The sequence below is a fragment of the Euwallacea similis genome, chromosome 10 (assembly GCF_039881205.1).
Source record: "Euwallacea similis isolate ESF13 chromosome 10, ESF131.1, whole genome shotgun sequence".
Classification (NCBI taxonomy): Eukaryota; Metazoa; Arthropoda; class Insecta; order Coleoptera; family Curculionidae; genus Euwallacea; species Euwallacea similis.
The window spans coordinates 5,314,357-5,337,466 of record NC_089618.1 but is presented as its reverse complement, the minus strand read 5'-3'; the positions used below and the strand labels follow the sequence as shown (position 1 = coordinate 5,337,466).

At 33.7% G+C, this 23,110-nt stretch overlaps 5 protein-coding genes across 7 annotated transcripts; 3 read left to right on the top strand and 2 right to left on the bottom strand.

The window, feature by feature from the left end:
• Positions 1–109: 109 nt before the first annotated feature.
• LOC136411297 (leucine-rich repeat-containing protein 59-like) lies at positions 110–1,457 on the top strand. Its single transcript, XM_066393801.1, has 4 exons — positions 110–289; positions 343–402; positions 454–695; positions 827–1,457. Exons 1-4 carry the CDS (start codon positions 191–193, stop codon positions 1,413–1,415), a joined length of 990 nt encoding a protein of 329 aa, XP_066249898.1. The 5' UTR covers positions 110–190; the 3' UTR covers positions 1,416–1,457.
• A 36-nt stretch (positions 1,458–1,493) lies between these two features.
• LOC136411298 (DNA-3-methyladenine glycosylase-like) lies at positions 1,494–4,584 on the bottom strand. Its single transcript, XM_066393802.1, has 3 exons — positions 4,288–4,584; positions 1,925–2,097; positions 1,494–1,866 (listed from the first exon to the last, which is right to left on the bottom strand). Exons 1-3 carry the CDS (start codon positions 4,476–4,478, stop codon positions 1,553–1,555), a joined length of 678 nt encoding a protein of 225 aa, XP_066249899.1. The 5' UTR covers positions 4,479–4,584; the 3' UTR covers positions 1,494–1,552.
• Sply (Sphingosine-1-phosphate lyase) lies at positions 2,082–4,160 on the bottom strand. The gene is made up of 4 exons (XM_066393800.1): positions 3,536–4,160; positions 3,313–3,482; positions 3,080–3,254; positions 2,082–3,027 (listed from the first exon to the last, which is right to left on the bottom strand). Exons 1-4 carry the CDS (start codon positions 4,029–4,031, stop codon positions 2,225–2,227), a joined length of 1,644 nt encoding a protein of 547 aa, XP_066249897.1. The 5' UTR covers positions 4,032–4,160; the 3' UTR covers positions 2,082–2,224.
• Positions 4,585–5,246: 662 nt separating the features above from the next.
• On the top strand, positions 5,247–7,762 carry nop5 (nop5 ribonucleoprotein). Its single transcript, XM_066393775.1, has 9 exons — positions 5,247–5,394; positions 5,470–5,546; positions 5,600–6,022; positions 6,074–6,227; positions 6,278–6,657; positions 6,708–6,856; positions 6,912–7,130; positions 7,182–7,259; positions 7,317–7,762. The coding sequence occupies exons 1-9, from the start codon at positions 5,350–5,352 to the stop codon at positions 7,685–7,687; spliced, it is 1,896 nt and encodes a 631-aa protein (XP_066249872.1). The 5' UTR covers positions 5,247–5,349; the 3' UTR covers positions 7,688–7,762.
• Positions 7,763–8,223: 461 nt separating this feature from the next.
• Positions 8,224–11,146, top strand: LOC136411595 (DDB1- and CUL4-associated factor 11). 3 transcript variants are annotated; one of them, XM_066394229.1, is made up of 12 exons: positions 8,224–8,417; positions 8,614–8,751; positions 8,802–8,901; positions 8,963–9,067; positions 9,118–9,280; positions 9,335–9,481; positions 9,538–9,719; positions 9,773–9,923; positions 9,971–10,159; positions 10,254–10,406; positions 10,468–10,574; positions 10,634–11,146. In XM_066394229.1, exons 2-12 carry the CDS (start codon positions 8,618–8,620, stop codon positions 10,787–10,789), a joined length of 1,587 nt encoding a protein of 528 aa, XP_066250326.1. In that variant the 5' UTR covers positions 8,224–8,417; positions 8,614–8,617; the 3' UTR covers positions 10,790–11,146. The 3 variants fall into 3 exon arrangements, with proteins under 3 accessions (XP_066250326.1, XP_066250325.1, XP_066250324.1); XM_066394228.1 differs by having other exon boundaries at positions 8,573–8,751; XM_066394227.1 differs by having other exon boundaries at positions 8,532–8,751.
• Positions 11,147–23,110: the final 11,964 nt, after the last annotated feature.

The window sequence follows — 23,110 nt, the reverse complement described above, 5'->3', positions numbered from 1 at the left end:
GTAACGAACAATTGTTTCGTTCTTGAGCAACAACTCTAAATAGTAGTATAACCTACTTTGGTAATCTATTAACGCACCGCCGGCGTCACAATTTACACTACAATAATAACTCCTGTTGACGTGGTGATACATAAAATTCCAGTTTTTTATCCAGAAAATTCAATAAAAACCGCAAGAAGTTTCACTGGAGATGGCCCAGAAAAGAAAAATAAACGTCAAAGAGCGATTTTACGATGGGCAAATCGACCTCAGCATGTCTGATTTGGACGAAGTCCCTGTGAGGGAAATTGTGAGTTCCCAGCTTTAAACCTTATGGTACCAGAGATTTTAAACAAATTTCAGGCCTCCGTGAAGAACACCTACAGCCTAGATTTATCCAACAATAGACTGACGTTGTTATCAGTAAATAGTAAAGAACTTGAAGTTTCTAAACATGATACACTTAATTTCCAGCCCACATTCACCACTCTTACGTTCCTCACCAAGCTGGATTTAAGCAAAAATGCGTTGACTGAATTACCTGAAGATTTTGGAAAATTATCCAAGCTCAAATACTTGGACTTATACAATAATAGACTTGAGCATTTACCACTTAGTTTTGGCCTGCTTACTGCCTTGAGATTCTTGGATTTAAAGGACAATCCTCTGGTGCCTGCTATTGCAAATGTTGCAGGCCTCTGCATTGATAATAAAGGGTAAGGTCAGCTTTAGTTTAGGGTGTTTGCATCTCTTGTTGAACTTCTGTTTCCCAAGAATATTCTCTGGCTCCTTTTTGTGTGTAAGTGGTTAAGAATTCTTTGTAATTATTGGCAATACCTTTCTGAAGGTGCCAGCAGTGTGCTCGGGATGTAACTCAGTTCTATGTGAGGTTACAGCAGGAGGTCAATGCTGAAGTGGAGATGCGGAATAAAGAGAGACAAAAACAACTGGAAATTAATCAAAAGAAAAAGCAAGAGGAGAAGAAGAAACTTAAAAAGGAAAAATTGGTAAGAGTGCCTAAAGACACAGTATCAATAGGTGCTGATGTGGGAGTGCATAAGGGGATTCCTAAGCAGAAAAAGGTTACTAGTAAAAAGGACAAAAAATCCCAAAATACCCAACGCTCTAGCATGTTTTGGAGTTTCTTATGTTTGTTCTTAGTATCCAGTGTCATCCTCTGGTTTTTATTTGCTTTAAAATTTGCCCCTTTGTCAAAGTTGGGGCCCTGCATCAACACTTTTTATCACAGAAATATAGTAGATCAATTGCCCAGTGATTATAAAAAATATGGACTGTATTTAGAGGATTTTGTGTGGCAATCTCAAGTTATGACTTGGAATGTCACATTAAGTTTATTCGAAACTCTTTCTAAAAGTGACATTTACCGAATTGTTGAGCAAAAAATTAGGGAAGTGACCTCAAGGGGCAAAAATTAATTTTGGTTTTTGAAATAAAACTATTTTTTATATTGCAAAATGAAAACATTGATTCATGAAGAAAAATGTGATTTAAATAAAATAGTTCTCTTGAAATATATTCGTGCTATTCTCAAACACCCTATATAAGAAAATCATTAAGTGTTCCCATCGAGCAGCTTTTCGGCTTTCCTGTCCCTTTTGCTAATGCTGCCGCTGCCGTAAATATAGAATCTCAAAGGCATTTTAGCCCACTCCGACTCGACTTTATCAATCCCAATCCTGGATGTTTCCACCACCGAAAACTCCTCCAGCTTGAAATTTGGATCGTCCTCGATCCACAACATGTCATTCTCCTGATCTGACAAATCCAATTTGTTGCAATTGTCCTTACTTATATCCATTGCAATACACAGTTTTGAGGGCCCATTGCACAGGCAATGAGGATTCTCCTTCTGCTTCTCATTTCTGACTAAATTATTGTATGATGATAAGTAAATTCAGAACGTTGTTATGAAGGAGAAACTCACTGTTTCTGAAACTCTTCATTGTATCAATTCCTTCAAGGGGCTCAAGGGCCCTGAGCAGCACTGCTGCCCCAGATTCTTTGCTTGAAATATTGAAGCAGAAATACATTCCGTAAGTTTGGTAGACGTAGCAAGTGCCTGCCGGCATATACATTGGTTCGTTTCTGGGAGTGCGCCTTCAAGGAAAAATGCTTTAGAGGTTTTTGTCATAATTGGGAGGCAGAGTTTGGCGTGCGGATTATGTTTACATTTGCAAGGCGTCATGACAAAAATATATATTAAAACAATAAAATATACATTATATTATTCTGACTTAGTTGGTAAATTTGGTATAAAATACGTGGAGTCCAAAAAGAGTCTGGTGATGTCACCAACAATGGACCGGTCTGGTAATTTTTGTGCAGTACCATAAAGGGCCATTTTTCCTTCTACAGGGACAGAGGGATCTTTCATAATCTCAGTCAAAGACTCGCTTACATCATTCAGGAACTTCTGTGCTATTCCCGGTTTAGTATGCATCAGGGTAACGCAGATATGAAGCCCTGAAGGATACTGCAGGGTGTTCAAGTTCCATCCTAGTTTGTACAGAGCATCAGACAAGCGGTAAATGTCAAAATCGTTGCTACCAATGGCCACCACACTAGTGGCTGGCTTTCCAAATACATAAATTCCCTTCATACGTCTGAGGCCCTGCTCTATGGTTTGCTTTGTATCCACAATCTCTTTGGTGGCATTTACATAGCCTTCCAAACCATGATGCAGCAAAGTAGCCCAACATGTAGCGATATTGCCTCCAGATCTGCTACCATTAACTGTGGGAGAGCCATAAATACCCCCCACCCAATCTGTGGTGACTGTATATTGATGATGGAGATATTTGCAGTCGCGATACATCACTACTGAAGTACCTTTGGGGGCAAAACCATACTTATGGGTGTCTGCTGAAATGCTGGTGACCCCCTTTAGCTGGAAATCAATTGGAGGTAGATGGTGGCCTGCTGATGGCATGAAAGCAGTCAAGAGACCTCCCAGACATGAGTCTACATGAACTGGAATGTGGTATTTGAGTCCTAAATCAGCTATTTTTGATATGTCATCGATTGTCCCTATATAAAGTTCTGTTAACAAATGTGATGAAGAAAATTTGGGAAAACTCACCATAAGGGAAATTGGGGGCAGACCCCACCAACATCACAGTATTTCTATTAATGGCCTTGCGCATGGCCTTTAAATCAACCTGGCAAGTTGTGGGATCAATGGCTACATGCCTGAGCCTTATATTCAAGTACTGTCCAGCTTTATCAAACCCTGAATGGGCAGTTACTGGGAGCACCTGCAAATCTTCCACTATAGTAACTTGTTTGCTTTCAATCAAATCTCAAATTTCTAACCATTTCTGGCCTCCGAATTCCTCTAGTCTCACGTGCAAAGTCTCTATAAGCCTTGCAAGCCATCATAATTGATTCAGTCCCCCCAGTTGTCATGGTGCCACAAGATTGGGAGTCTCCATTGAATAAAGTACACAAAATCCTAACCACTTCAGCTTCCATTTTACACACTCCTTGAATTTAGTTTATAATGAAAGGGAAAGTCAGGAATTATGCAGGCACTTACCAGGGAATAAATCTGGGTGTAAAGGGTTGGTATATGATGAAACTCGGAAAGTTTCCGCAGCCAATGTTTGTAAGGCTTCATTGTGGACATATACAGCTCCAGACGCAAGTCCGCTCTTCCAAGAATCCTCTCCCAGACTTAAATTCTCATTTAAAATGCTCAAAATCTCATTTTTGCTTAAACCTTTCAGGGGCAGTTTCACAAGGTACTGTAGCTTTGCAGTTCTTTCAATGACTTCACTCTCAAAACTTTTATTAATCTCTCCAAGCTCCTCTTCGATTTTCCTCCTGATTTGAGGCACCCACTTTGCTATTCGGAATACAGTTTTCTTACTTCTTGTCAAAAGACTCTCATCACCATTCAGGAAGTTGTACAACCACACAGTGAACAATACTGAACTAGTGGTGATGGTGACTATTTGCCAAGGCTCTTTGCCTTGAAACGCCCCATTACAATAGGCTTTAAAGGCTGTAATAGGGTATTTGGCAACTTCCATGATGTGAGACCAAAGGTAGAATGATGAATACTTATTGATTGTGGCTGATAAGATTGGTGAATGGAACAGGAATTAAGTGGTTACTTATTTATTTATACCTACATATTTTTAGGTTTCTTTGTTAATGATAAATTGAGAATTTATTAGATTTGTTTGTAAGTTTTTCAATGACCTTTGGCCACCAAACCCTGCTTTCCCCAGTTCGGTATGCAACCATTTATACACTAACCCGGGATTTTTGAATTCATGTCCTTACCTTCCTCCATAAGAATGCGAGGCCTTGTCCTCGTTCCCCAAGTAGCACTCAGTCTCTACAATTCGACCCTTTAAGATGCGTCCATCCTCCAATTTTCTGATCAAAATTTTGCCCAAGAAGTAAAGGGCCATGTCCTTGCATTCACGGTTAAAATCCTCTGTTATTAACCGCGTAAAAGATACTTTGTTCATAATTACGTTACAGTTTAAAAACCAGATCTCTATGCGATAGTTTTTGGGTGATTATTGTTATTTCAGAGTTTAGAAATGAATCAAAGAGGGACAATAAATAATTAGATTTTTAGAAATATTATACTACTAGAAAATGGTGGAGAGGCCAGTTAAAAGTGTCAAGAACAGCTGTTAAATTCCTAAGTTAGGAAGCTAAATGAACTGGAAATGTGGCATCGATGAGGATTCTAGTGTCGCCGACCATTTTTTTGCCTTTTTTATGATTATCAATAAATCGAATGAGAGAAGCATGAAATTAATATATAGAAACATTAAAATTAATTCAAATAAATAAATAAATGAAATATGAAAATGAATAAATGTAAACATTTTATTCATTTTAATAGAAGACAAGGTGGTCTTTCTTTTCCATATAAAACGTATTGCTATTGCTAAGATACAATAGGTTTTATAATATGAAGGATTTTGAAGTATTTTAAAGTTTATTGTGGCTTCAAGCTAAGGCATTTTTATGCATATATACAGTTATGTGCTCATGTTTATGTTTTTCAATCATTTGGCTGGATTTAATAAATGAAAACAGGAGAATGGTTCGCACATCTAACAGATCCTCCCGCGGTGTTGCCGCTTCACCCTGCTGGAAGTGTTCAATTAGGTGATGTTCATTTTCCTTTTATATAGTCTTATATATGTTTCTATCTCTTTCCTTCTTTTGGTAGAAGGAAATAGCATCATAGATGCAGTATCCCATCAATTGGGAAACACGATTTTCGGCGTGTTTCACGTGCTGTGCAGTGCTTTTGCTATTTTCAAAGAGTTTTAACAGAAAAATCTAATGAATTAAAGCATTCTGAAATAACTAAGTCACAAAATGCTGGTACTCTTCGAGACCGCTGCTGGATACGCAATTTTTAAGGTAAGTTGAATTTCCAAGTTCAATAATTAGCGTCTATAACCTCAAATTGACCACATGCACCCCTTTTTTTCGTAGCTTTTAGATGAGCGTAAACTTGAACAAATCGATAACTTGTACGAAAGTTTCCAGACCCCTGAAGCGGCTAGTCAAGTGTAAGTGCTCCCATACACATTGTTAACCTTTCCTTCAGTGAGATTTTTGTTAGGTTAAAACTGAAACATTTTGAGAGGTTCACCGATGTAGCGCAAGCTTTGAAGGCCACCACCGCCGCAGTTGATGGCAAATTGTCTAAATGTCTGAAGAAGGTGATCAAGAATCATGTGGTCAGTGATATGCACGAGCAGCTGCTGGTTGCTGATAACAAGCTGGGGCTGGCAATTAAGAATAAGTTTAGTCTGCGGTGTCTATGTAATACGGCGGTGCAGGAGTTGATGCGTTGCATTCGAGGCCAGCTTGAAGTTTTAACTGGGACAACAAAAAAGGATCAAACCTCTATGGCTTTGGGTTTGGCTCATTCCTTGTCTCGATATAAATTGAAGTTTTCCCCTGACAAGGTTGATACTATGATTGTACAGGCAGTATCCTTATTGGATGATTTGGATAAGGAGTTAAATAACTATTCTATGAGGTAGTGGGTACTTTTATTATCATTATTATTTTTAATATTTTTTGTTTTTAGATGTCGAGAGTGGTATGGCTGGCACTTTCCAGAAATGAGCAAAATTGTTGCTGACAACATGGCCTATGCCAAGACAGTAAGAATAATAGGCACCAGAGAGAAGGCCGTCGACGCAGATTTGTCTGAAGTCTTGCCTGAGAATGTTGAAAATGAGGTGCGTGTCCATTTTAGTGTTTTTACCCATTATTTCACTATTATATCCAGCTTAAAGTAGCTGCAGAAGTCTCCATGGGTACAGAAATATCTGACGATGACCTCAAACACATCAGAAGCCTCTGTGAGCAGATAATTGAGATGACTGATTACAGGCAGAACCTGTATGAATATCTCAAAAACAGAATGATGGCAATTGCCCCTAATCTCACAGTTTTGGTGGGTGAGTTAGTAGGTGCCAGGCTGATTTCACATGCTGGTTCTCTGATCAATCTGGCAAAGCATCCTGCATCCACAGTGCAGCTTTTGGGGGCGGAAAAGGCACTTTTCCGGGCGTTGAAGTCTAAAAAGGAAACTCCTAAATATGGGCTGATTTATCATGCTCAGTTAATTGGAAAGTGCAGTACTAAGAACAAGGGAAAAATGTCAAGGTATGCTAAGAAGTTCTACTTTAAGGCTTTAAGTTAAAGGATTATTTTAGAATGTTGGCAGCTAAAGCTGCATTGGCAACAAGGGTAGATGCCTTGGGAGAAGAAGTAGCTATCAATTTAGGCCCGGAACATAAAGCCAAATTGGAGGCCCGTCTAATTATATTAGAAGAGGGAAATGTGAGGCGGATAAGTGGCACTGGTAAGTTTCCCAAGTAACAACCCAGAAATTAAAATTACTTATTTTCTTTCTTCAGGCAAAGCCAAAGCGAAATTCGAGAAATATCATACTGTCAGCGAGATCAAACAATATCCAGTCGCGGCGGACAGCACGTTGCCTTCGACAAGTAAGAGAAAGAGGTCTGTGTCAGAGGTGAAGCAGGAAGATTTGGGTGAGGGCACTTCTGCTTCCACTGAAGTCCTTGAAAAGAAGAAAAACAAAAAGGATAAGCAAGAACCGCAGCAGGTCACTGAAGGTAAGTGACTTTTTTTTTGTCTCACTGTTTTAAATTTATTTTTTATTACAGTGAAAGTGGAGTCTCCAAAGAAGAAGAAGAAGAAAGTGAAGCAAGAGTCAGTGGAGGAGGAAGAGGTGCAGCAGAAAGGTAAGTAATATGTGTAAATGTGAATTTTGTCCGTTCAAAAGACTGTGGAATTTGTAGAAGAAATTTTGCATACAAAGAAGAAAAAGAAGGACAAGGTGAAATTAGAGACGCTAGAGCCGTCAATAGAGGTGACTGAAGAGGTACAAGAACCATCAGTGCAAAAGAAAAAAAAGAAAAAAGACAAGGGAAAACTGGAGGCAACTCCGTCGACGATAGAAGTAGCCGAAGAGGTGCAGGAACCACCAGTAGAAAAGAAGAAAAAAAAGAAACACAAGTTAGAGGTGGAAATAGCTGAGGAGGTCCCGAAATCAGTTGAAAAAAAGAAAGAAAAGAAGAAAACTAAGGTGGAACTGGAGGTGGCCGTCGAAGGCACTGAGGTGGGGCCCAGCGAAAAGAAAAAAAAGAAGAAAAAGCACACCCCAGAGTAGGTAGAGTTTTCGTGTTTTTTTAGGAGTCGCCAAACGATGTTTAAATTGATTCACTGACGCGAGTAATTCCCCAGCCCTGAAGGATGCCTTTATTTTTATACTTTAAAATTTGATTTCATCCCTTTACATGGTAGTTTAGAATTAAGAGAAAAATATTAAAATATAGGTTTTGTTTTCTTTTGATCTGTGAATGTTCTCCTGATACCTTCGGTTTCCATGTACACACGTATCGAAAGGGATATGTGTACATACCAAAAATTTTATTCATCAGTTTTCTTTAAAAAAAATTGTATGTAAGAGAACTAACCATACTATCGCTCTATACACATTATTGCCACGTTTCCTTTATCAGTACAATTTTTTAAAAGGTGATATCTAACCTAATTTGAAACGTCAATTGAAAGATTTGATGGGAGTAATTAAAAGTAGCAAGTATCTTCCTGAACGACTTCGTATTGGAAGAAGACAGCAACATATTGTTCCTGTGTTATTCACCCATATTTCTTAAAACAATTTAAAAAACGAATGTCACTCGAAAAGCCGTGTGCAAAGCAGCTGGAAATAGTAAATGTTTTTCATCTGAAATTTACTTTTTTAATTAAGTAAGAAGTGATTAAATTAATGCTCATTCATAAATCTTAGTGCTACTTTACAAAACCAAAGTTTCCACGGTGTTTTAACGTTTATAAGGTCCGTCATAAGAATCCCATTTTGAGAAGAAACCGAACTGGTAAGTTCTTTTCTAATTAATTTTCAGAAACAATCCCTTATCCTATTTTATCTCCTATTGTTATGGCTAACACACAGTCGGAACCATTAAAATATCCTTTTCCCCATCTCCCAGGAAACTCCTTCGACAATAACCAGCAGTACCACCATTTTCAGTCTTAACTTAATAATAATTTTATGGGTGCCCTGAACTCTAGAAGGATGTTTATGGCCATAGACGACGACGAGGATTCTAGGTCAAGAATTGAGGACACTTCAGAGGACTCAGACACTCTAGACTCAGACTCTGATTATGGAGAGCATTTTGCTGCCATGCTACGCAACCTTATAAACAGGTCTGTTAATTCTTTTGGGTGTTGTAATGGTGCAAGTAATTGTTGTGTAGCGGACAGTTGTTGTTGCAAAGTGGTGAGGAGGATTATGAGTTCCCAGCTCCTAGAAGGGCCCCAAAAATTAAAGTAAAACCTGACACTTCAATGTTAGATGTGAGTAAAAGGAAGGAGGATAATTAAGTAGGAGAGTTCATTTGTTCTTATAATATTGTAGCGAAGTGAGTTTGTGATTTTGACCAAACAAGCCTGCGGGCTGTTGGAGCCCAAAAGGAACAATATTTCAGTGAATAATGTGGCCTGTTTTTTGGAGAATAGAGAGGTATTATTTCTTAGACTTTCTCTGCACAGCTCTTAATGGAGTTGTTTCAGTCTGGGGTTTACCGTGGCAGTAACTTTACTCGTAGGGTTAAATGTAAGATCTCCAACCAATACATCCCCAACGAAATGGTGGTGGCTTTAGAAAATAGCACTGGAAAAGTGTTTTGTGGAATTTTTTCGCCTGACGGTAACACATTTCTCACTGCCTCTCAAGGTTTGTTTAAGTCCAATGCTAAGGGGGATTTAGTGACTTTTTTGGGTATTTCAGACAGGCACATTAGGCTGTACAACTCAAAAGACTGTTCTTATGGACTGCTTAAAAGTGTCAGAGCCAGGGATGTAGGATGGAGCATAATTGATGTTGCATTCAGCCCTGATGGAGAGCATTTTGTGTATTCAACCTGGTCTCCAAGTTGTAAGCAATGTCAAAGCACCTCTGCGAGCAGTATTTTGATTTGTTTTTGTATTAAGTACATATGTGTCCAGTAAATGGGACATCTGACCACCAAGAACCTTTAAGTTTACTCAACACTAACCGGAGGTTTTGTGTATTTTCTGTGGTGTTTTCTTCGGATGGTAAAGAGTTGGTGTGTGGGGCCAATGATGGCTGTCTCTATATCTACAATATAGAAGGCAAAAAACGCACTTTAAAGGTAAAACCCTGGTTGTAAAACTTTCGATTTAATGATGACTTAAATAAGCTCAGATTATGGCCCATGAATATGATATTAACAGCGTCCTCTTCGCCGATAATACCTCGCATATAATCTATAGTGGCGGCGATGACGGTTTAGTGAAGGTGTGGGACCGTCGGACATTGCAGGACAGGAACGCGAAACCCGTGGGCCTTTTGGCTGGTAAGTGCCCTTTTCCTTTAAGTCAAGGCCGATTTGAGTTTTCTCAGGCCATATGGACGGAATCACATATATCGACTCAAGAGGGGATGGTAGGCATCTTATCAGTAATAGCAAGGATCAGTCTATTAAATTGTGGGATGTACGGGTATTTTCGAATGATGCTGCCGCCAATGAGTCGCTAAAAGCGGTGCGAAATCAGCCTTGGGATTACCGGTGGCAGGGTGTACCAAAAGAACGTATGTATATAGCTCATTTTTGGGTCATGCCTTTTTATATACTTCCCATTTATCTGTTTTTTGATTAGTTTTATCGTCGAATAATTTATTGCAGTATATCAAAACCAGAAGCTTGAGGGTGATACGTCTGTGATGACCTATAGAGGTCACGTAGTGTCAAAAACGTTAATTCGAGCGCGATTTTCGCCCGCAGAAACCACCGGCCAACGGTTCATCTACACAGGCTGTGGTTTTGGTAGGGTTGTGAGTAAGTTTTCTCACTTTTCCATGGGTGAAAAAAAAAGTCTTTCGTTTTAATTTTCATTCAGTATACGACGCTTTGACCGGCAAAATCGTCAAGCAGAGAAAGGGTCACATGGCCTGCGTCCGCGACGTGTCGTGGCATCCGACCAGGAATGAAATATTGAGTTCTTCGGTATTGTTTTTTATACTCGATTTAAATTTTCGTCGATTCTGATTTGTTTTTTTTTGTAGTGGGATAGTTTAGTAGGTAAATGGGTCTACTGCAAATCAGCTGCATTGTTAGAAAAACAGGAGGAGAAAGCGGAGCGAAAGCCACTGCGTAGGAGCGCCCGACTGGCTGCTTTGAGACAAAGGGAACAGGCCGACACGTCCACTTCAGGGAATTAGCGTTTGGGTTACCTCGAGAATTTCATCACTGTGTATGTTCCTGTTTAAATTTGGCGTAACTGTTCAAGATGTTCCGTCACATTTGCCAAAAATACCTACTTGAACACTGTTGGCAGAACTTTAATTAGGGAAGCGCTGGGTAAATTGGCGCTCTAATTGGCAGCAACTGGTGCGAGTGAGCACAGCCTATGAGTCGCAAAGCATGCTTATTTATCGTGGTATCATTTGAAGTTGAAATGAATCTCAAATTAAAGTTATCCATTGTTGATTTGTCTTGGTTTTCCGTTTGTTGTTGTACGATACTAATTACTTAACATTTGTCCAATTAGTTTAATTAAAGGTAACGTTTTTTTGTTATTTTGTTGTTTTAATTTCGCCTTAATCAATAGGAAACACATCGGAATTAAAAAAAACAATAATATAAGCGGCTCTCAACTTTATAATTATAAATTATTTTCTCCTACTGTTGTTTTAACAATTGCGGACTTTAATTATAAGTTTGTTTACGTAGAAGTTGGCGCTTTTGGTTCATCTAGCGATTTTTCATAAAAATATGCCATTTTTGTTATAAAAACGTGTTTTTAACAGAATATACCATTTTTGCATAAAAACGTGTTTTTCACTGAACATACCATTTTTGCATAAAAACGTGTTTTTAACAGAATATACCATTTTTGCATAAAAACGTGTTTTTCACTGAACATACCATTTTTGCATAAAAACGTGTTTTTAACAGAATATACCATTTTTGCATAAAAACGTGTTTTTCACTGAACATACCATTTTTGCATAAAAACGTGTTTTTAACAGAATATACCATTTTTGCATAAAAACGTGTTTTTCACTGAACATACCATTTTTGCATAAAAACGTGTTTTTAACAGAATATACCATTTTTGCATAAAAACGTGTTTTTCACTGAACATACCATTTTTGCATAAAAACGTGTTTTTCACTGAACATACCATTTTTGCATAAAAACGTGTTTTTAACAGAATATACCATTTTTGCATAAAAACGTGTTTTTCACTGAACATACCATTTTTGCATAAAAACGTGTTTTTAACAGAATATACCATTTTTGCATAAAAACGTGTTTTTCACTGAACATACCATTTTTGCATAAAAACGTGTTTTTAACAGAATATACCATTTTTGCATAAAAACGTGTTTTTCACTGAACATACCATTTTTGCATAAAAACGTGTTTTTAACAGAATATACCATTTTTGCATAAAAACGTGTTTTTCACTGAACATACCATTTTTGCATAAAAACGTGTTTTTAACAGAATATACCATTTTTGCATAAAAACGTGTTTTTCACTGAACATACCATTTTTGCATAAAAACGTGTTTTTAACAGAATATACCATTTTTGCATAAAAACGTGTTTCTCACTGAACATACCATTTTTGCATAAAAACGTGTTTTTAACAGAATATACCATTTTTGCATAAAAACGTGTTTTTCACTGAACATACCATTTTTGCATTAAAACGTGTTTTTCACTGAACAGACCATTTTTGCATAAAAACGTGTTTTTAACAGAATATACCATTTTTGCATAAAAACGTGTTTTTAACAGAATATACCATTTTTGCATAAAAACGTGTTTTTCACTGAACATACCATTTTTGCATAAAAACGTGTTTTTAACAGAATATACCATTTTTGCATAAAAACGTGTTTTTAACAGAATATACCATTTTTGCATAAAAACGTGTTTCTCACTGAACATACCATTTTTGCATAAAAACGTGTTTTTAACAGAATATACCATTTTTGCATAAAAACGTGTTTTTAACAGAATATACCATTTTTGCATAAAAACGTGTTTTTCACTGAACATACCATTTTTGCATAAAAACGTGTTTTTAACAGAATATACCATTTTTGCATAAAAACGTGTTTTTAACAGAATATACCATTTTTGCATAAAAACGTGTTTCTCACTGAACATACCATTTTTGCATAAAAACGTGTTTTTAACAGAATATACCATTTTTGCATAAAAACGTGTTTTTAACAGAATATACCATTTTTGCATAAAAACGTGTTTTTCACTGAACATACCATTTTTGCATTAAAACGTGTTTCTCACTGAACATACCATTTTTGCATAAAAACGTGTTTTTAACAGAATATACCATTTTTGCATAAAAACGTGTTTTTCACTGAACATACCATTTTTGCATAAAAACGTGTTTCTCACTGAACATACCATTTTTGCATAAAAACGTGTTTTTAACAGAATATACCATTTTTGCATAAAAACGTGTTTCTCACTGAACATACCATTTTTGCATAAAAACGTGTTTTTAACAGAATATACCATTTTTGCATAAAAACGTGTTTCTCACTGAACATACCATTTTTGCATAAAAACGTGTTTTTCACTGAACATACCATTTTTGCATAAAAACGTGTTTTTAACAGAATATACCATTTTTGCATAAAAACGTGTTTTTCACTGAACATACCATTTTTGCATAAAAACGTGTTTTTCACTGAACATACCATTTTTGCATAAAAACGTGTTTTTAACAGAATATACCATTTTTGCATAAAAACGTGTTTTTCACTGAACATACCATTTTTGCATAAAAACGTGCTTTTCACTGAACATACCATTTTTGCACAAAAACGTGTTTGTCACTGAACATACCATTTTTGTTTAAAAACGTGTTTTTAACAGAATATACCATTTTTGCATAAAAACGTGTTTTTCACTGAACATACCATTTTTGCATAAAAACGTGTTTTTCACTGAACATACCATTTTTGCATAAAAACGTGTTTTTCACTGAACATACCATTTTTGCATAAAAACGTGTTTTTAACAGAATATACCATTTTTGCATAAAAACGTGTTTTTCACTGAACATACCATTTTTGCATAAAAACGTGTTTTTCACTGAACATACCATTTTTGCATAAAAACGTGTTTTTAACAGAATATACCATTTTTGCATAAAAACGTGTTTTTCACTGAACATACCATTTTTGCATAAAAACGTGTTTTTCACTGAACATACCATTTTTGCATAAAAACGTGTTTTTCACTGAACATACCATTTTTGCATAAAAACGTGTTTTTAACAGAATATACCATTTTTGCATAAAAACGTGTTTTTCACTGAACATACCATTTTTGCATAAAAACGTGTTTTTCACTGAACATACCATTTTTGCATAAAAACGTGTTTTTAACAGAATATACCATTTTTGCATAAAAACGTGTTTTTCACTGAACATACCATTTTTGCATAAAAACGTGTTTTTCACTGAACATACCATTTTTGCATAAAAACGTGTTTTTAACAGAATATACCATTTTTGCATAAAAACGTGTTTTTCACTGAACATACCATTTTTGCATAAAAACGTGTTTTTAACAGAATATACCATTTTTGCATAAAAACGTGTTTTTCACTGAACATACCATTTTTGCATAAAAACGTGTTTTTCACTGAACATACCATTTTTGCATAAAAACGTGTTTTTAACAGAATATACCATTTTTGCATAAAAACGTGTTTTTCACTGAACATACCATTTTTGCATAAAAACGTGTTTTTCACTGAACATACCATTTTTGCATAAAAACGTGTTTTTCACTGAACATACCATTTTTGCATAAAAACGTGTTTTTAACAGAATATACCATTTTTGCATAAAAACGTGTTTTTCACTGAACATACCATTTTTGCATAAAAACGTGTTTTTCACTGAACATACCATTTTTGCATAAAAACGTGTTTTTAACAGAATATACCATTTTTGCATAAAAACGTGTTTTTCACTGAACATACCATTTTTGCATAAAAACGTGTTTTTCACTGAACATACCATTTTTGCATAAAAACGTGTTTTTAACAGAATATACCATTTTTGCATAAAAACGTGTTTTTCACTGAACATACCATTTTTGCATAAAAACGTGTTTCTCACTGAACATACCATTTTTGCATAAAAACGTGTTTTTAACAGAATATACCATTTTTGCATAAAAACGTGTTTCTCACTGAACATACCATTTTTGCATAAAAACGTGTTTTTAACAGAATATACCATTTTTGCATAAAAACGTGTTTCTCACTGAACATACCATTTTTGCATAAAAACGTGTTTTTAACAGAATATACCATTTTTGCATAAAAACGTGTTTTTCACTGAACATACCATTTTTGCATAAAAACGTGTTTTTCACTGAACATACCATTTTTGCATAAAAACGTGTTTTTAACAGAATATACCATTTTTGCATAAAAACGTGTTTTTCACTGAACATACCATTTTTGCATAAAAACGTGCTTTTCACTGAACATACCATTTTTGCACAAAAACGTGTTTGTCACTGAACATACCATTTTTGTTTAAAAACGTGTTTTTAACAGAATATACCATTTTTGCATAAAAACGTGTTTTTCACTGAACATACCATTTTTGCATAAAAACGTGTTTTTCACTGAACATACCATTTTTGCATAAAAACGTGTTTTTCACTGAACATACCATTTTTGCATAAAAACGTGTTTTTAACAGAATATACCATTTTTGCATAAAAACGTGTTTTTCACTGAACATACCATTTTTGCATAAAAACGTGTTTTTCACTGAACAGACCATTTTTGCATAAAAACGTGTTTTTAACAGAATATACCATTTTTGCATAAAAACGTGTTTTTCACTGAACATACCATTTTTGCATAAAAACGTGCTTTTCACTGAACATACCATTTTTGCATAAAAACGTGTTTGTCACTGAACATACCATTTTTGCATAAAAACGTGTTTTTAACAGAATATACCATTTTTGCATAAAAACGTGTTTTTCACTGAACATACCATTTTTGCATAAAAACGTGTTTTTCACTGAACAGACCATTTTTGCATAAAAACGTGTTTTTCACTGAACATACCATTTTTGCATAAAAACGTGTTTTTCACTGAACAGACCATTTTTGCATAAAAACGTGTTTTTCACTGAACATACCATTTTTGCATAAAAACGTGTTTTTCACTGAACATACCATTTTTGCATAAAAACGTGTTTTTAACAGAATATACCATTTTTGCATAAAATCGTGTTTTTCACTGAACATACCATTTTTGCATAAAAACGTGTTTTTCACTGAACAGACCATTTTTGCATAAAAACGTGTTTTTAACAGAATATAATATTTTTGCATAAAAACGTGTTTTTCACTGAACATACCATTTTTGCATAAAAACGTGCTTTTCACTGAACATACCATTTTTGCATAAAAACGTGTTTGTCACTGAACATACCATTTTTGCATAAAAACGTGTTTTTAACAGAATATACCATTTTTGCATAAAAACGTGTTTTTCACTGAACATACCATTTTTGCATAAAAACGTGTTTTTAACAGAATATACCATTTTTGCATAAAAACGTGTTTTTCACTGAACATACCATTTTTGCATAAAAACGTGTTTTTCACTGAACAGACCATTTTTGCATAAAAACGTGTTTTTAACAGAATATACCATTTTTGCATAAAAACGTGTTTTTCACTGAACATACCATTTTTGCATAAAAACGTGCTTTTCACTGAACATACCATTTTTGCATAAAAACGTGTTTGTCACTGACCATACCATTTTTGCATAAAAACGTGTTTTTAACAGAATATACCAATTTTGCATAAAAACGTGTTTTTCACGGAACATACCATTTTTGCATAAAAACGTGTTTTTAACAGAATATACCATTTTTGCATAAAAACGTGTTTTTCACTGAACATACCATTTTTGCATAAAAACGTGTTTTTCACTGAACAGACCATTTTTGCATAAAAACGTGTTTTTAACAGAATATACCATTTTTGCATAAAAACGTGTTTTTCACTGAACATACCATTTTTGCATAAAAACGTGCTTTTCACTGAACATACCATTTTTGCATAAAAACGTGTTTGTCACTGAACATACCATTTTTGCATAAAAACGTGTTTTTAACAGAATATACCATTTTTGCATAAAAACGTGTTTGTCACTGAACATACCATTTTTGCCTAAAAACGTGTTTTTAACAGAATATACCATTTTTGCATAAAAACGTGTTTTTCACTGAACATACCATTTTTGCATAAAAACGTGTTTTTCACTGAACAGACCATTTTTGCATAAAAACGTGTTTTTCACTGAACATACCATTTTTGCATAAAAACGTGTTTTTCACTGAACAGACCATTTTTGCATAAAAACGTGTTTTTCACTGAACATACCATTTTTGCATAAAAACGTGTTTTTCACTGAACATACCATTTTTGCATAAAAACGTGTTTTTAACAGAATATACCATTTTTGCATAAAAACGTGTTTTTCACTGAACATACCATTTTTGCATAAAAACGTGCTTTTCACTGAACATACCATTTTTGCATAAAAACGTGTTTGTCACTGAACATACCATTTTTGCATAAAAACGTGTTTTTAACAGAATATACCATTTTTGCATAAAAACGTGTTTTTCACTGAACATACCATTTTTGCATAAAAACGTGTTTTTAACAGAATATACCATTTTTGCATAAAAACGTGTTTTTCACTGAACAGACCATTTTTGCATAAAAACGTGTTTTTCACTGAACATACCATTTTTGCATAAAAACGTGTTTTTCACTGAACAGACCATTTTTGCATAAAAACGTGTTTTTCACCGAACATACCATTTTTGCATAAAAACGTGTTTTTCACTGAACAGACCATTTTTGCATAAAAACGTGTTTTTCACTGAACATACCATTTTTGCATAAAAACGTGCTTTTCACTGAACATACCATTTTTGCATAAAAACGTGTTTTTCACTGAACATACCATTTTTGCATAAAAACGTGTTTTTAACAGAATATACCATTTTTGCATAAAAACGTGTTTTTCACTGAACATACCATTTTTGCATAAAAACGTGTTTTTCACTGAACATACCATTTTTGCATAAAAACGTGTTTTTAACAGAATATACCATTTTTGCATAAAAACGTGTTTTTCACTGAACATACCATTTTTGCATAAAAACGTGTTTTTAACAGAATATACCATTTTTGCATAAAAACGTGTTTTTCACTGAACATACCATTTTTGCATAAAAACGTGTTTTTCACTGAACATACCATTTTTGCATAAAAACGTGTTTTTAACAGAATATACCATTTTTGCATAAAAACGTGTTTTTCACTGAACATACCATTTTTGCATAAAAACGTGTTTTTCACTGAACATACCATTTTTGCATAAAAACGTGTTTTTCACTGAACATACCATTTTTGCATAAAAACGTGTTTTTAACAGAATATACCATTTTTGCATAAAAACGTGTTTTTCACTGAACATACCATTTTTGCATAAAAACGTGTTTTTCACTGAACATACCATTTTTGCATAAAAACGTGTTTTTAACAGAATATACCATTTTTGCATAAAAACGTGTTTTTCACTGAACATACCATTTTTGCATAAAAACGTGTTTTTCACTGAACATACCATTTTTGCATAAAAACGTGTTTTTAACAGAATATACCATTTTTGCATAAAAACGTGTTTTTCACTGAACATACCATTTTTGCATAAAAACGTGTTTCTCACTGAACATACCATTTTTGCATAAAAACGTGTTTTTAACAGAATATACCATTTTTGCATAAAAACGTGTTTCTCACTGAACATACCATTTTTGCATAAAAACGTGTTTTTAACAGAATATACCATTTTTGCATAAAAACGTGTTTCTCACTGAACATACCATTTTTGCATAAAAACGTGTTTTTAACAGAATATACCATTTTTGCATAAAAACGTGTTTTTCACTGAACATACCATTTTTGCATAAAAACGTGTTTTTCACTGAACATACCATTTTTGCATAAAAACGTGTTTTTAACAGAATATACCATTTTTGCATAAAAACGTGTTTTTCACTGAACATACCATTTTTGCATAAAAACGTGCTTTTCACTGAACATACCATTTTTGCACAAAAACGTGTTTGTCACTGAACATACCATTTTTGTTTAAAAACGTGTTTTTAACAGAATATACCATTTTTGCATAAAAACGTGTTTTTCACTGAACATACCATTTTTGCATAAAAACGTGTTTTTCACTGAACATACCATTTTTGCATAAAAACGTGTTTTTCACTGAACATACCATTTTTGCATAAAAACGTGTTTTTAACAGAATATACCATTTTTGCATAAAAACGTGTTTTTCACTGAACATACCATTTTTTGCATAAAAACGTGTTTTTCACTGAACAGACCATTTTTGCATAAAAACGTGTTTTTAACAGAATATACCATTTTTGCATAAAAACGTGTTTTTCACTGAACATACCATTTTTGCATAAAAACGTGCTTTTCACTGAACATACCATTTTTGCATAAAAACGTGTTTGTCACTGAACATACCATTTTTGCATAAAAACGTGTTTTTAACAGAATATACCATTTTTGCATAAAAACGTGTTTTTCACTGAACATACCATTTTTGCATAAAAACGTGTTTTTCACTGAACAGACCATTTTTGCATAAAAACGTGTTTTTCACTGAACATACCATTTTTGCATAAAAACGTGTTTTTCACTGAACAGACCATTTTTGCATAAAAACGTGTTTTTCACTGAACATACCATTTTTGCATAAAAACGTGTTTTTCACTGAACATACCATTTTTGCATAAAAACGTGTTTTTAACAGAATATACCATTTTTGCATAAAATCGTGTTTTTCACTGAACATACCATTTTTGCATAAAAACGTGTTTTTCACTGAACAGACCATTTTTGCATAAAAACGTGTTTTTAACAGAATATAATATTTTTGCATAAAAACGTGTTTTTCACTGAACATACCATTTTTGCATAAAAACGTGCTTTTCACTGAACATACCATTTTTGCATAAAAACGTGTTTGTCACTGAACATACCATTTTTGCATAAAAACGTGTTTTTAACAGAATATACCATTTTTGCATAAAAACGTGTTTTTCACTGAACATACCATTTTTGCATAAAAACGTGTTTTTAACAGAATATACCATTTTTGCATAAAAACGTGTTTTTCACTGAACATACCATTTTTGCATAAAAACGTGTTTTTCACTGAACAGACCATTTTTGCATAAAAACGTGTTTTTAACAGAATATACCATTTTTGCATAAAAACGTGTTTTTCACTGAACATACCATTTTTGCATAAAAACGTGCTTTTCACTGAACATACCATTTTTGCATAAAAACGTGTTTGTCACTGACCATACCATTTTTGCATAAAAACGTGTTTTTAACAGAATATACCAATTTTGCATAAAAACGTGTTTTTCACGGAACATACCATTTTTGCATAAAAACGTGTTTTTAACAGAATATACCATTTTTGCATAAAAACGTGTTTTTCACTGAACATACCATTTTTGCATAAAAACGTGTTTTTCACTGAACAGACCATTTTTGCATAAAAACGTGTTTTTAACAGAATATACCATTTTTGCATAAAAACGTGTTTTTCACTGAACATACCATTTTTGCATAAAAACGTGCTTTTCACTGAACATACCATTTTTGCATAAAAACGTGTTTGTCACTGAACATACCATTTTTGCATAAAAACGTGTTTTTAACAGAATATACCATTTTTGCATAAAAACGTGTTTGTCACTGAACATACCATTTTTGCATAAAAACGTGTTTTTAACAGAATATACCATTTTTGCATAAAAACGTGTTTTTCACTGAACATACCATTTTTGCATAAAAACGTGTTTTTCACTGAACAGACCATTTTTGCATAAAAACGTGTTTTTCACTGAACATACCATTTTTGCATAAAAACGTGTTTTTCACTGAACATACCATTTTTGCATAAAAACGTGTTTTTCACTGAACATACCATTTTTGCATAAAAACGTGTTTTTAACAGAATATACCATTTTTGCATAAAAACGTGTTTTTCACTGAACATACCATTTTTGCATAAAAACGTGCTTTTCACTGAACATACCATTTTTGCATAAAAACGTGTTTGTCACTGAACATACCATTTTTGCATAAAAACGTGTTTTTAACAGAATATACCATTTTTGCATAAAAACGTGTTTTTCACTGAACATACCATTTTTGCATAAAAACGTGTTTTTAACAGAATATACCATTTTTGCATAAAAACGTGTTTTTCACTGAACAGACCATTTTTGCATAAAAACGTGTTTTTCACTGAACATACCATTTTTGCATAAAAACGTGTTTTTCACTGAACAGACCATTTTTGCATAAAAACGTGTTTTTCACTGAACATACCATTTTTGCATAAAAACGTGTTTTTCACTGAACAGACCATTTTTGCATAAAAACGTGTTTTTCACTGAACATACCATTTTTGCATAAAAACGTGCTTTTCACTGAACATACCATTTTTGCATAAAAACGTGTTTGTCACTGAACATACCATTTTTGCATAAAAACGTGTTTTTAACAGAATATACCATTTTTGCATAAAAACGTGTTTTTCACTGAACATACCATTTTTGCATAAAAACGTGTTTTTAACAGAATATACCATTTTTGCATAAAAACGTGTTTTTCACTGAACATACCATTTTTGCATAAAAACGTGTTTTTCACTGAACAGACCATTTTTGCATAAAAACGTGTTTTTAACAGAATATACCATTTTTGCATAAAAACGTGTTTTTCACTGAACATACCATTTTTGCATAAAAACGTGTTTGTCACTGAACATACCATTTTTGCATAAAAACGTGTTTTTAACAGAATATACCATTTTTGCATAAAAACGTGTTTTTCACTGAACATACCATTTTTGCATAAAAACGTGTTTTTCACTGAACAGACCATTTTTGCATAAAAACGTGTTTTTCACTGAACATACCATTTTTGCATAAAAACGTGTTTTTCACTGAACAGACCACTTTTGCATAAAAACGTGTTTTTAACAGAATATACCATTTTTGCATAAAAACGTGTTTTTCACTGAACATACCATTTTTGCATAAAAACGTGTTTGTCACTGAACAGACCATTTTTGCATAAAAACGTGTTTTTAACAGAATATACCATTTTTGCATAAAAACGTGTTTTTCACTGAACATACCATTTTTGCATAAAAACGTGTTTTTCACTGAACAGACCATTTTTGCATAAAAACGTGTTTTTAACAGAATATACCATTTTTGCATAAAAACGTGTTTTTCACTGAACATACCATTTTTGCATAAAAACGTGTTTGTCACTGAACATACCATTTTTGCATAAAAACGTGTTTTTAACAGAATATACCATTTTTGCATAAAAACGTGTTTTTCACTGAACATACCATTTTTGCATAAAAACGTGTTTTTCACTGAACAGACCATTTTTGCATAAAAACGTGTTTTTCACTGAACATACCATTTTTGCATAAAAACGTGTTTTTCACTGAACAGACCACTTTTGCATAAAAACGTGTTTTTAACAGAATATACCATTTTTGCATAAAAACGTGTTTTTCACTGAACATACCATTTTTGCATAAAAACGTGTTTGTCACTGAACATACCATTTTTGCATAAAAACGTGTTTTTAACAGAATATACCATTTTTGCATAAAAACGTGTTTTTCACTGAACATACCATTTTTGCATAAAAACGTGTTTTTCACTGAACAGACCATTTTTGCATAAAAACGTGTTTTTCACTGAACATACCACTTTTGCATAAAAACGTGTTTTTAACAGAATATACCATTTTTGCATAAAAACGTGTTTTTCACTGAACATACCATTTTTGCATAAAAACGTGTTTGTCACTGAACATACCATTTTTGCATAAAAACGTGTTTTTAACAGAATATACCATTTTTGCATAAAAACGTGTTTGTCACTGAACATACCATTTTTGCATAAAAACGTGTTTTTAACAGAATATACCATTTTTGCATAAAAACGTGTTTTTCACTGAACATACCATTTTTGCATAAAAACGTGTTTTTAACAGAATATACCATTTTTGCATAAAAACGTGTTTTTCACTGAACATACCATTTTTGCATAAAAACGTGTTTTTCACTGAACAGACCATTTTTGCATAAAAACGTGTTTTTAACAGAATATACCATTTTTGCATAAAAACGTGTTTTTCACTGAACATACCATTTTTGCATAAAAACGTGTTTGTCACTGAACATACCATTTTTGCATAAAAACGTGTTTTTAACAGAATATACCATTTTTGCATAAAAACGTGTTTTTCACTGAACATACCATTTTTGCATAAAAACGTGTTTTTCACTGAAC

Excerpts from the sequence above, each read along its gene's own strand:
- LOC136411595 (XM_066394228.1), top strand. The coding sequence starts at position 8,594 with ATGGGTGCCCTGAACTCTAGAAGGATGTTTATGGCCATAGACGACGAC. Across the intron at positions 9,068-9,117 it reads GTTTTTTGGAGAATAGAGAG|TCTGGGGTTTACCGTGGCAG; the intron begins GTATTATTTCTT and ends GAGTTGTTTCAG. Across the intron at positions 9,924-9,970 it reads ACCCGTGGGCCTTTTGGCTG|GCCATATGGACGGAATCACA; the intron begins GTAAGTGCCCTT and ends GAGTTTTCTCAG.
- Sply (XM_066393800.1), bottom strand. The coding sequence starts at position 4,031 with ATGGAAGTTGCCAAATACCCTATTACAGCCTTTAAAGCCTATTGTAAT. Across the intron at positions 3,483-3,535 it reads ACACCCAGATTTATTCCCTG|GAGTGTGTAAAATGGAAGCT; the intron begins GTAAGTGCCTGC and ends ACTAAATTCAAG. Across the intron at positions 3,028-3,079 it reads TGCCCCCAATTTCCCTTATG|GGACAATCGATGACATATCA; the intron begins GTGAGTTTTCCC and ends AACTTTATATAG.
- LOC136411297 (XM_066393801.1), top strand. The coding sequence starts at position 191 with ATGGCCCAGAAAAGAAAAATAAACGTCAAAGAGCGATTTTACGATGGG. Across the intron at positions 403-453 it reads ATAGACTGACGTTGTTATCA|CCCACATTCACCACTCTTAC; the intron begins GTAAATAGTAAA and ends CTTAATTTCCAG. Across the intron at positions 696-826 it reads CTCTGCATTGATAATAAAGG|GTGCCAGCAGTGTGCTCGGG; the intron begins GTAAGGTCAGCT and ends ACCTTTCTGAAG.
- nop5 (XM_066393775.1), top strand. The coding sequence starts at position 5,350 with ATGCTGGTACTCTTCGAGACCGCTGCTGGATACGCAATTTTTAAG. Across the intron at positions 6,023-6,073 it reads TTAAATAACTATTCTATGAG|ATGTCGAGAGTGGTATGGCT; the intron begins GTAGTGGGTACT and ends TTTTGTTTTTAG. Across the intron at positions 6,658-6,707 it reads AACAAGGGAAAAATGTCAAG|AATGTTGGCAGCTAAAGCTG; the intron begins GTATGCTAAGAA and ends GGATTATTTTAG.
- LOC136411298 (XM_066393802.1), bottom strand. The coding sequence starts at position 4,478 with ATGAACAAAGTATCTTTTACGCGGTTAATAACAGAGGATTTTAACCGT. Across the intron at positions 2,098-4,287 it reads TCGCATTCTTATGGAGGAAG|GCGCACTCCCAGAAACGAAC; the intron begins GTAAGGACATGA and ends TTTTCCTTGAAG. Across the intron at positions 1,867-1,924 it reads AATGAAGAGTTTCAGAAACA|TCAGAAATGAGAAGCAGAAG; the intron begins GTGAGTTTCTCC and ends ACAATAATTTAG.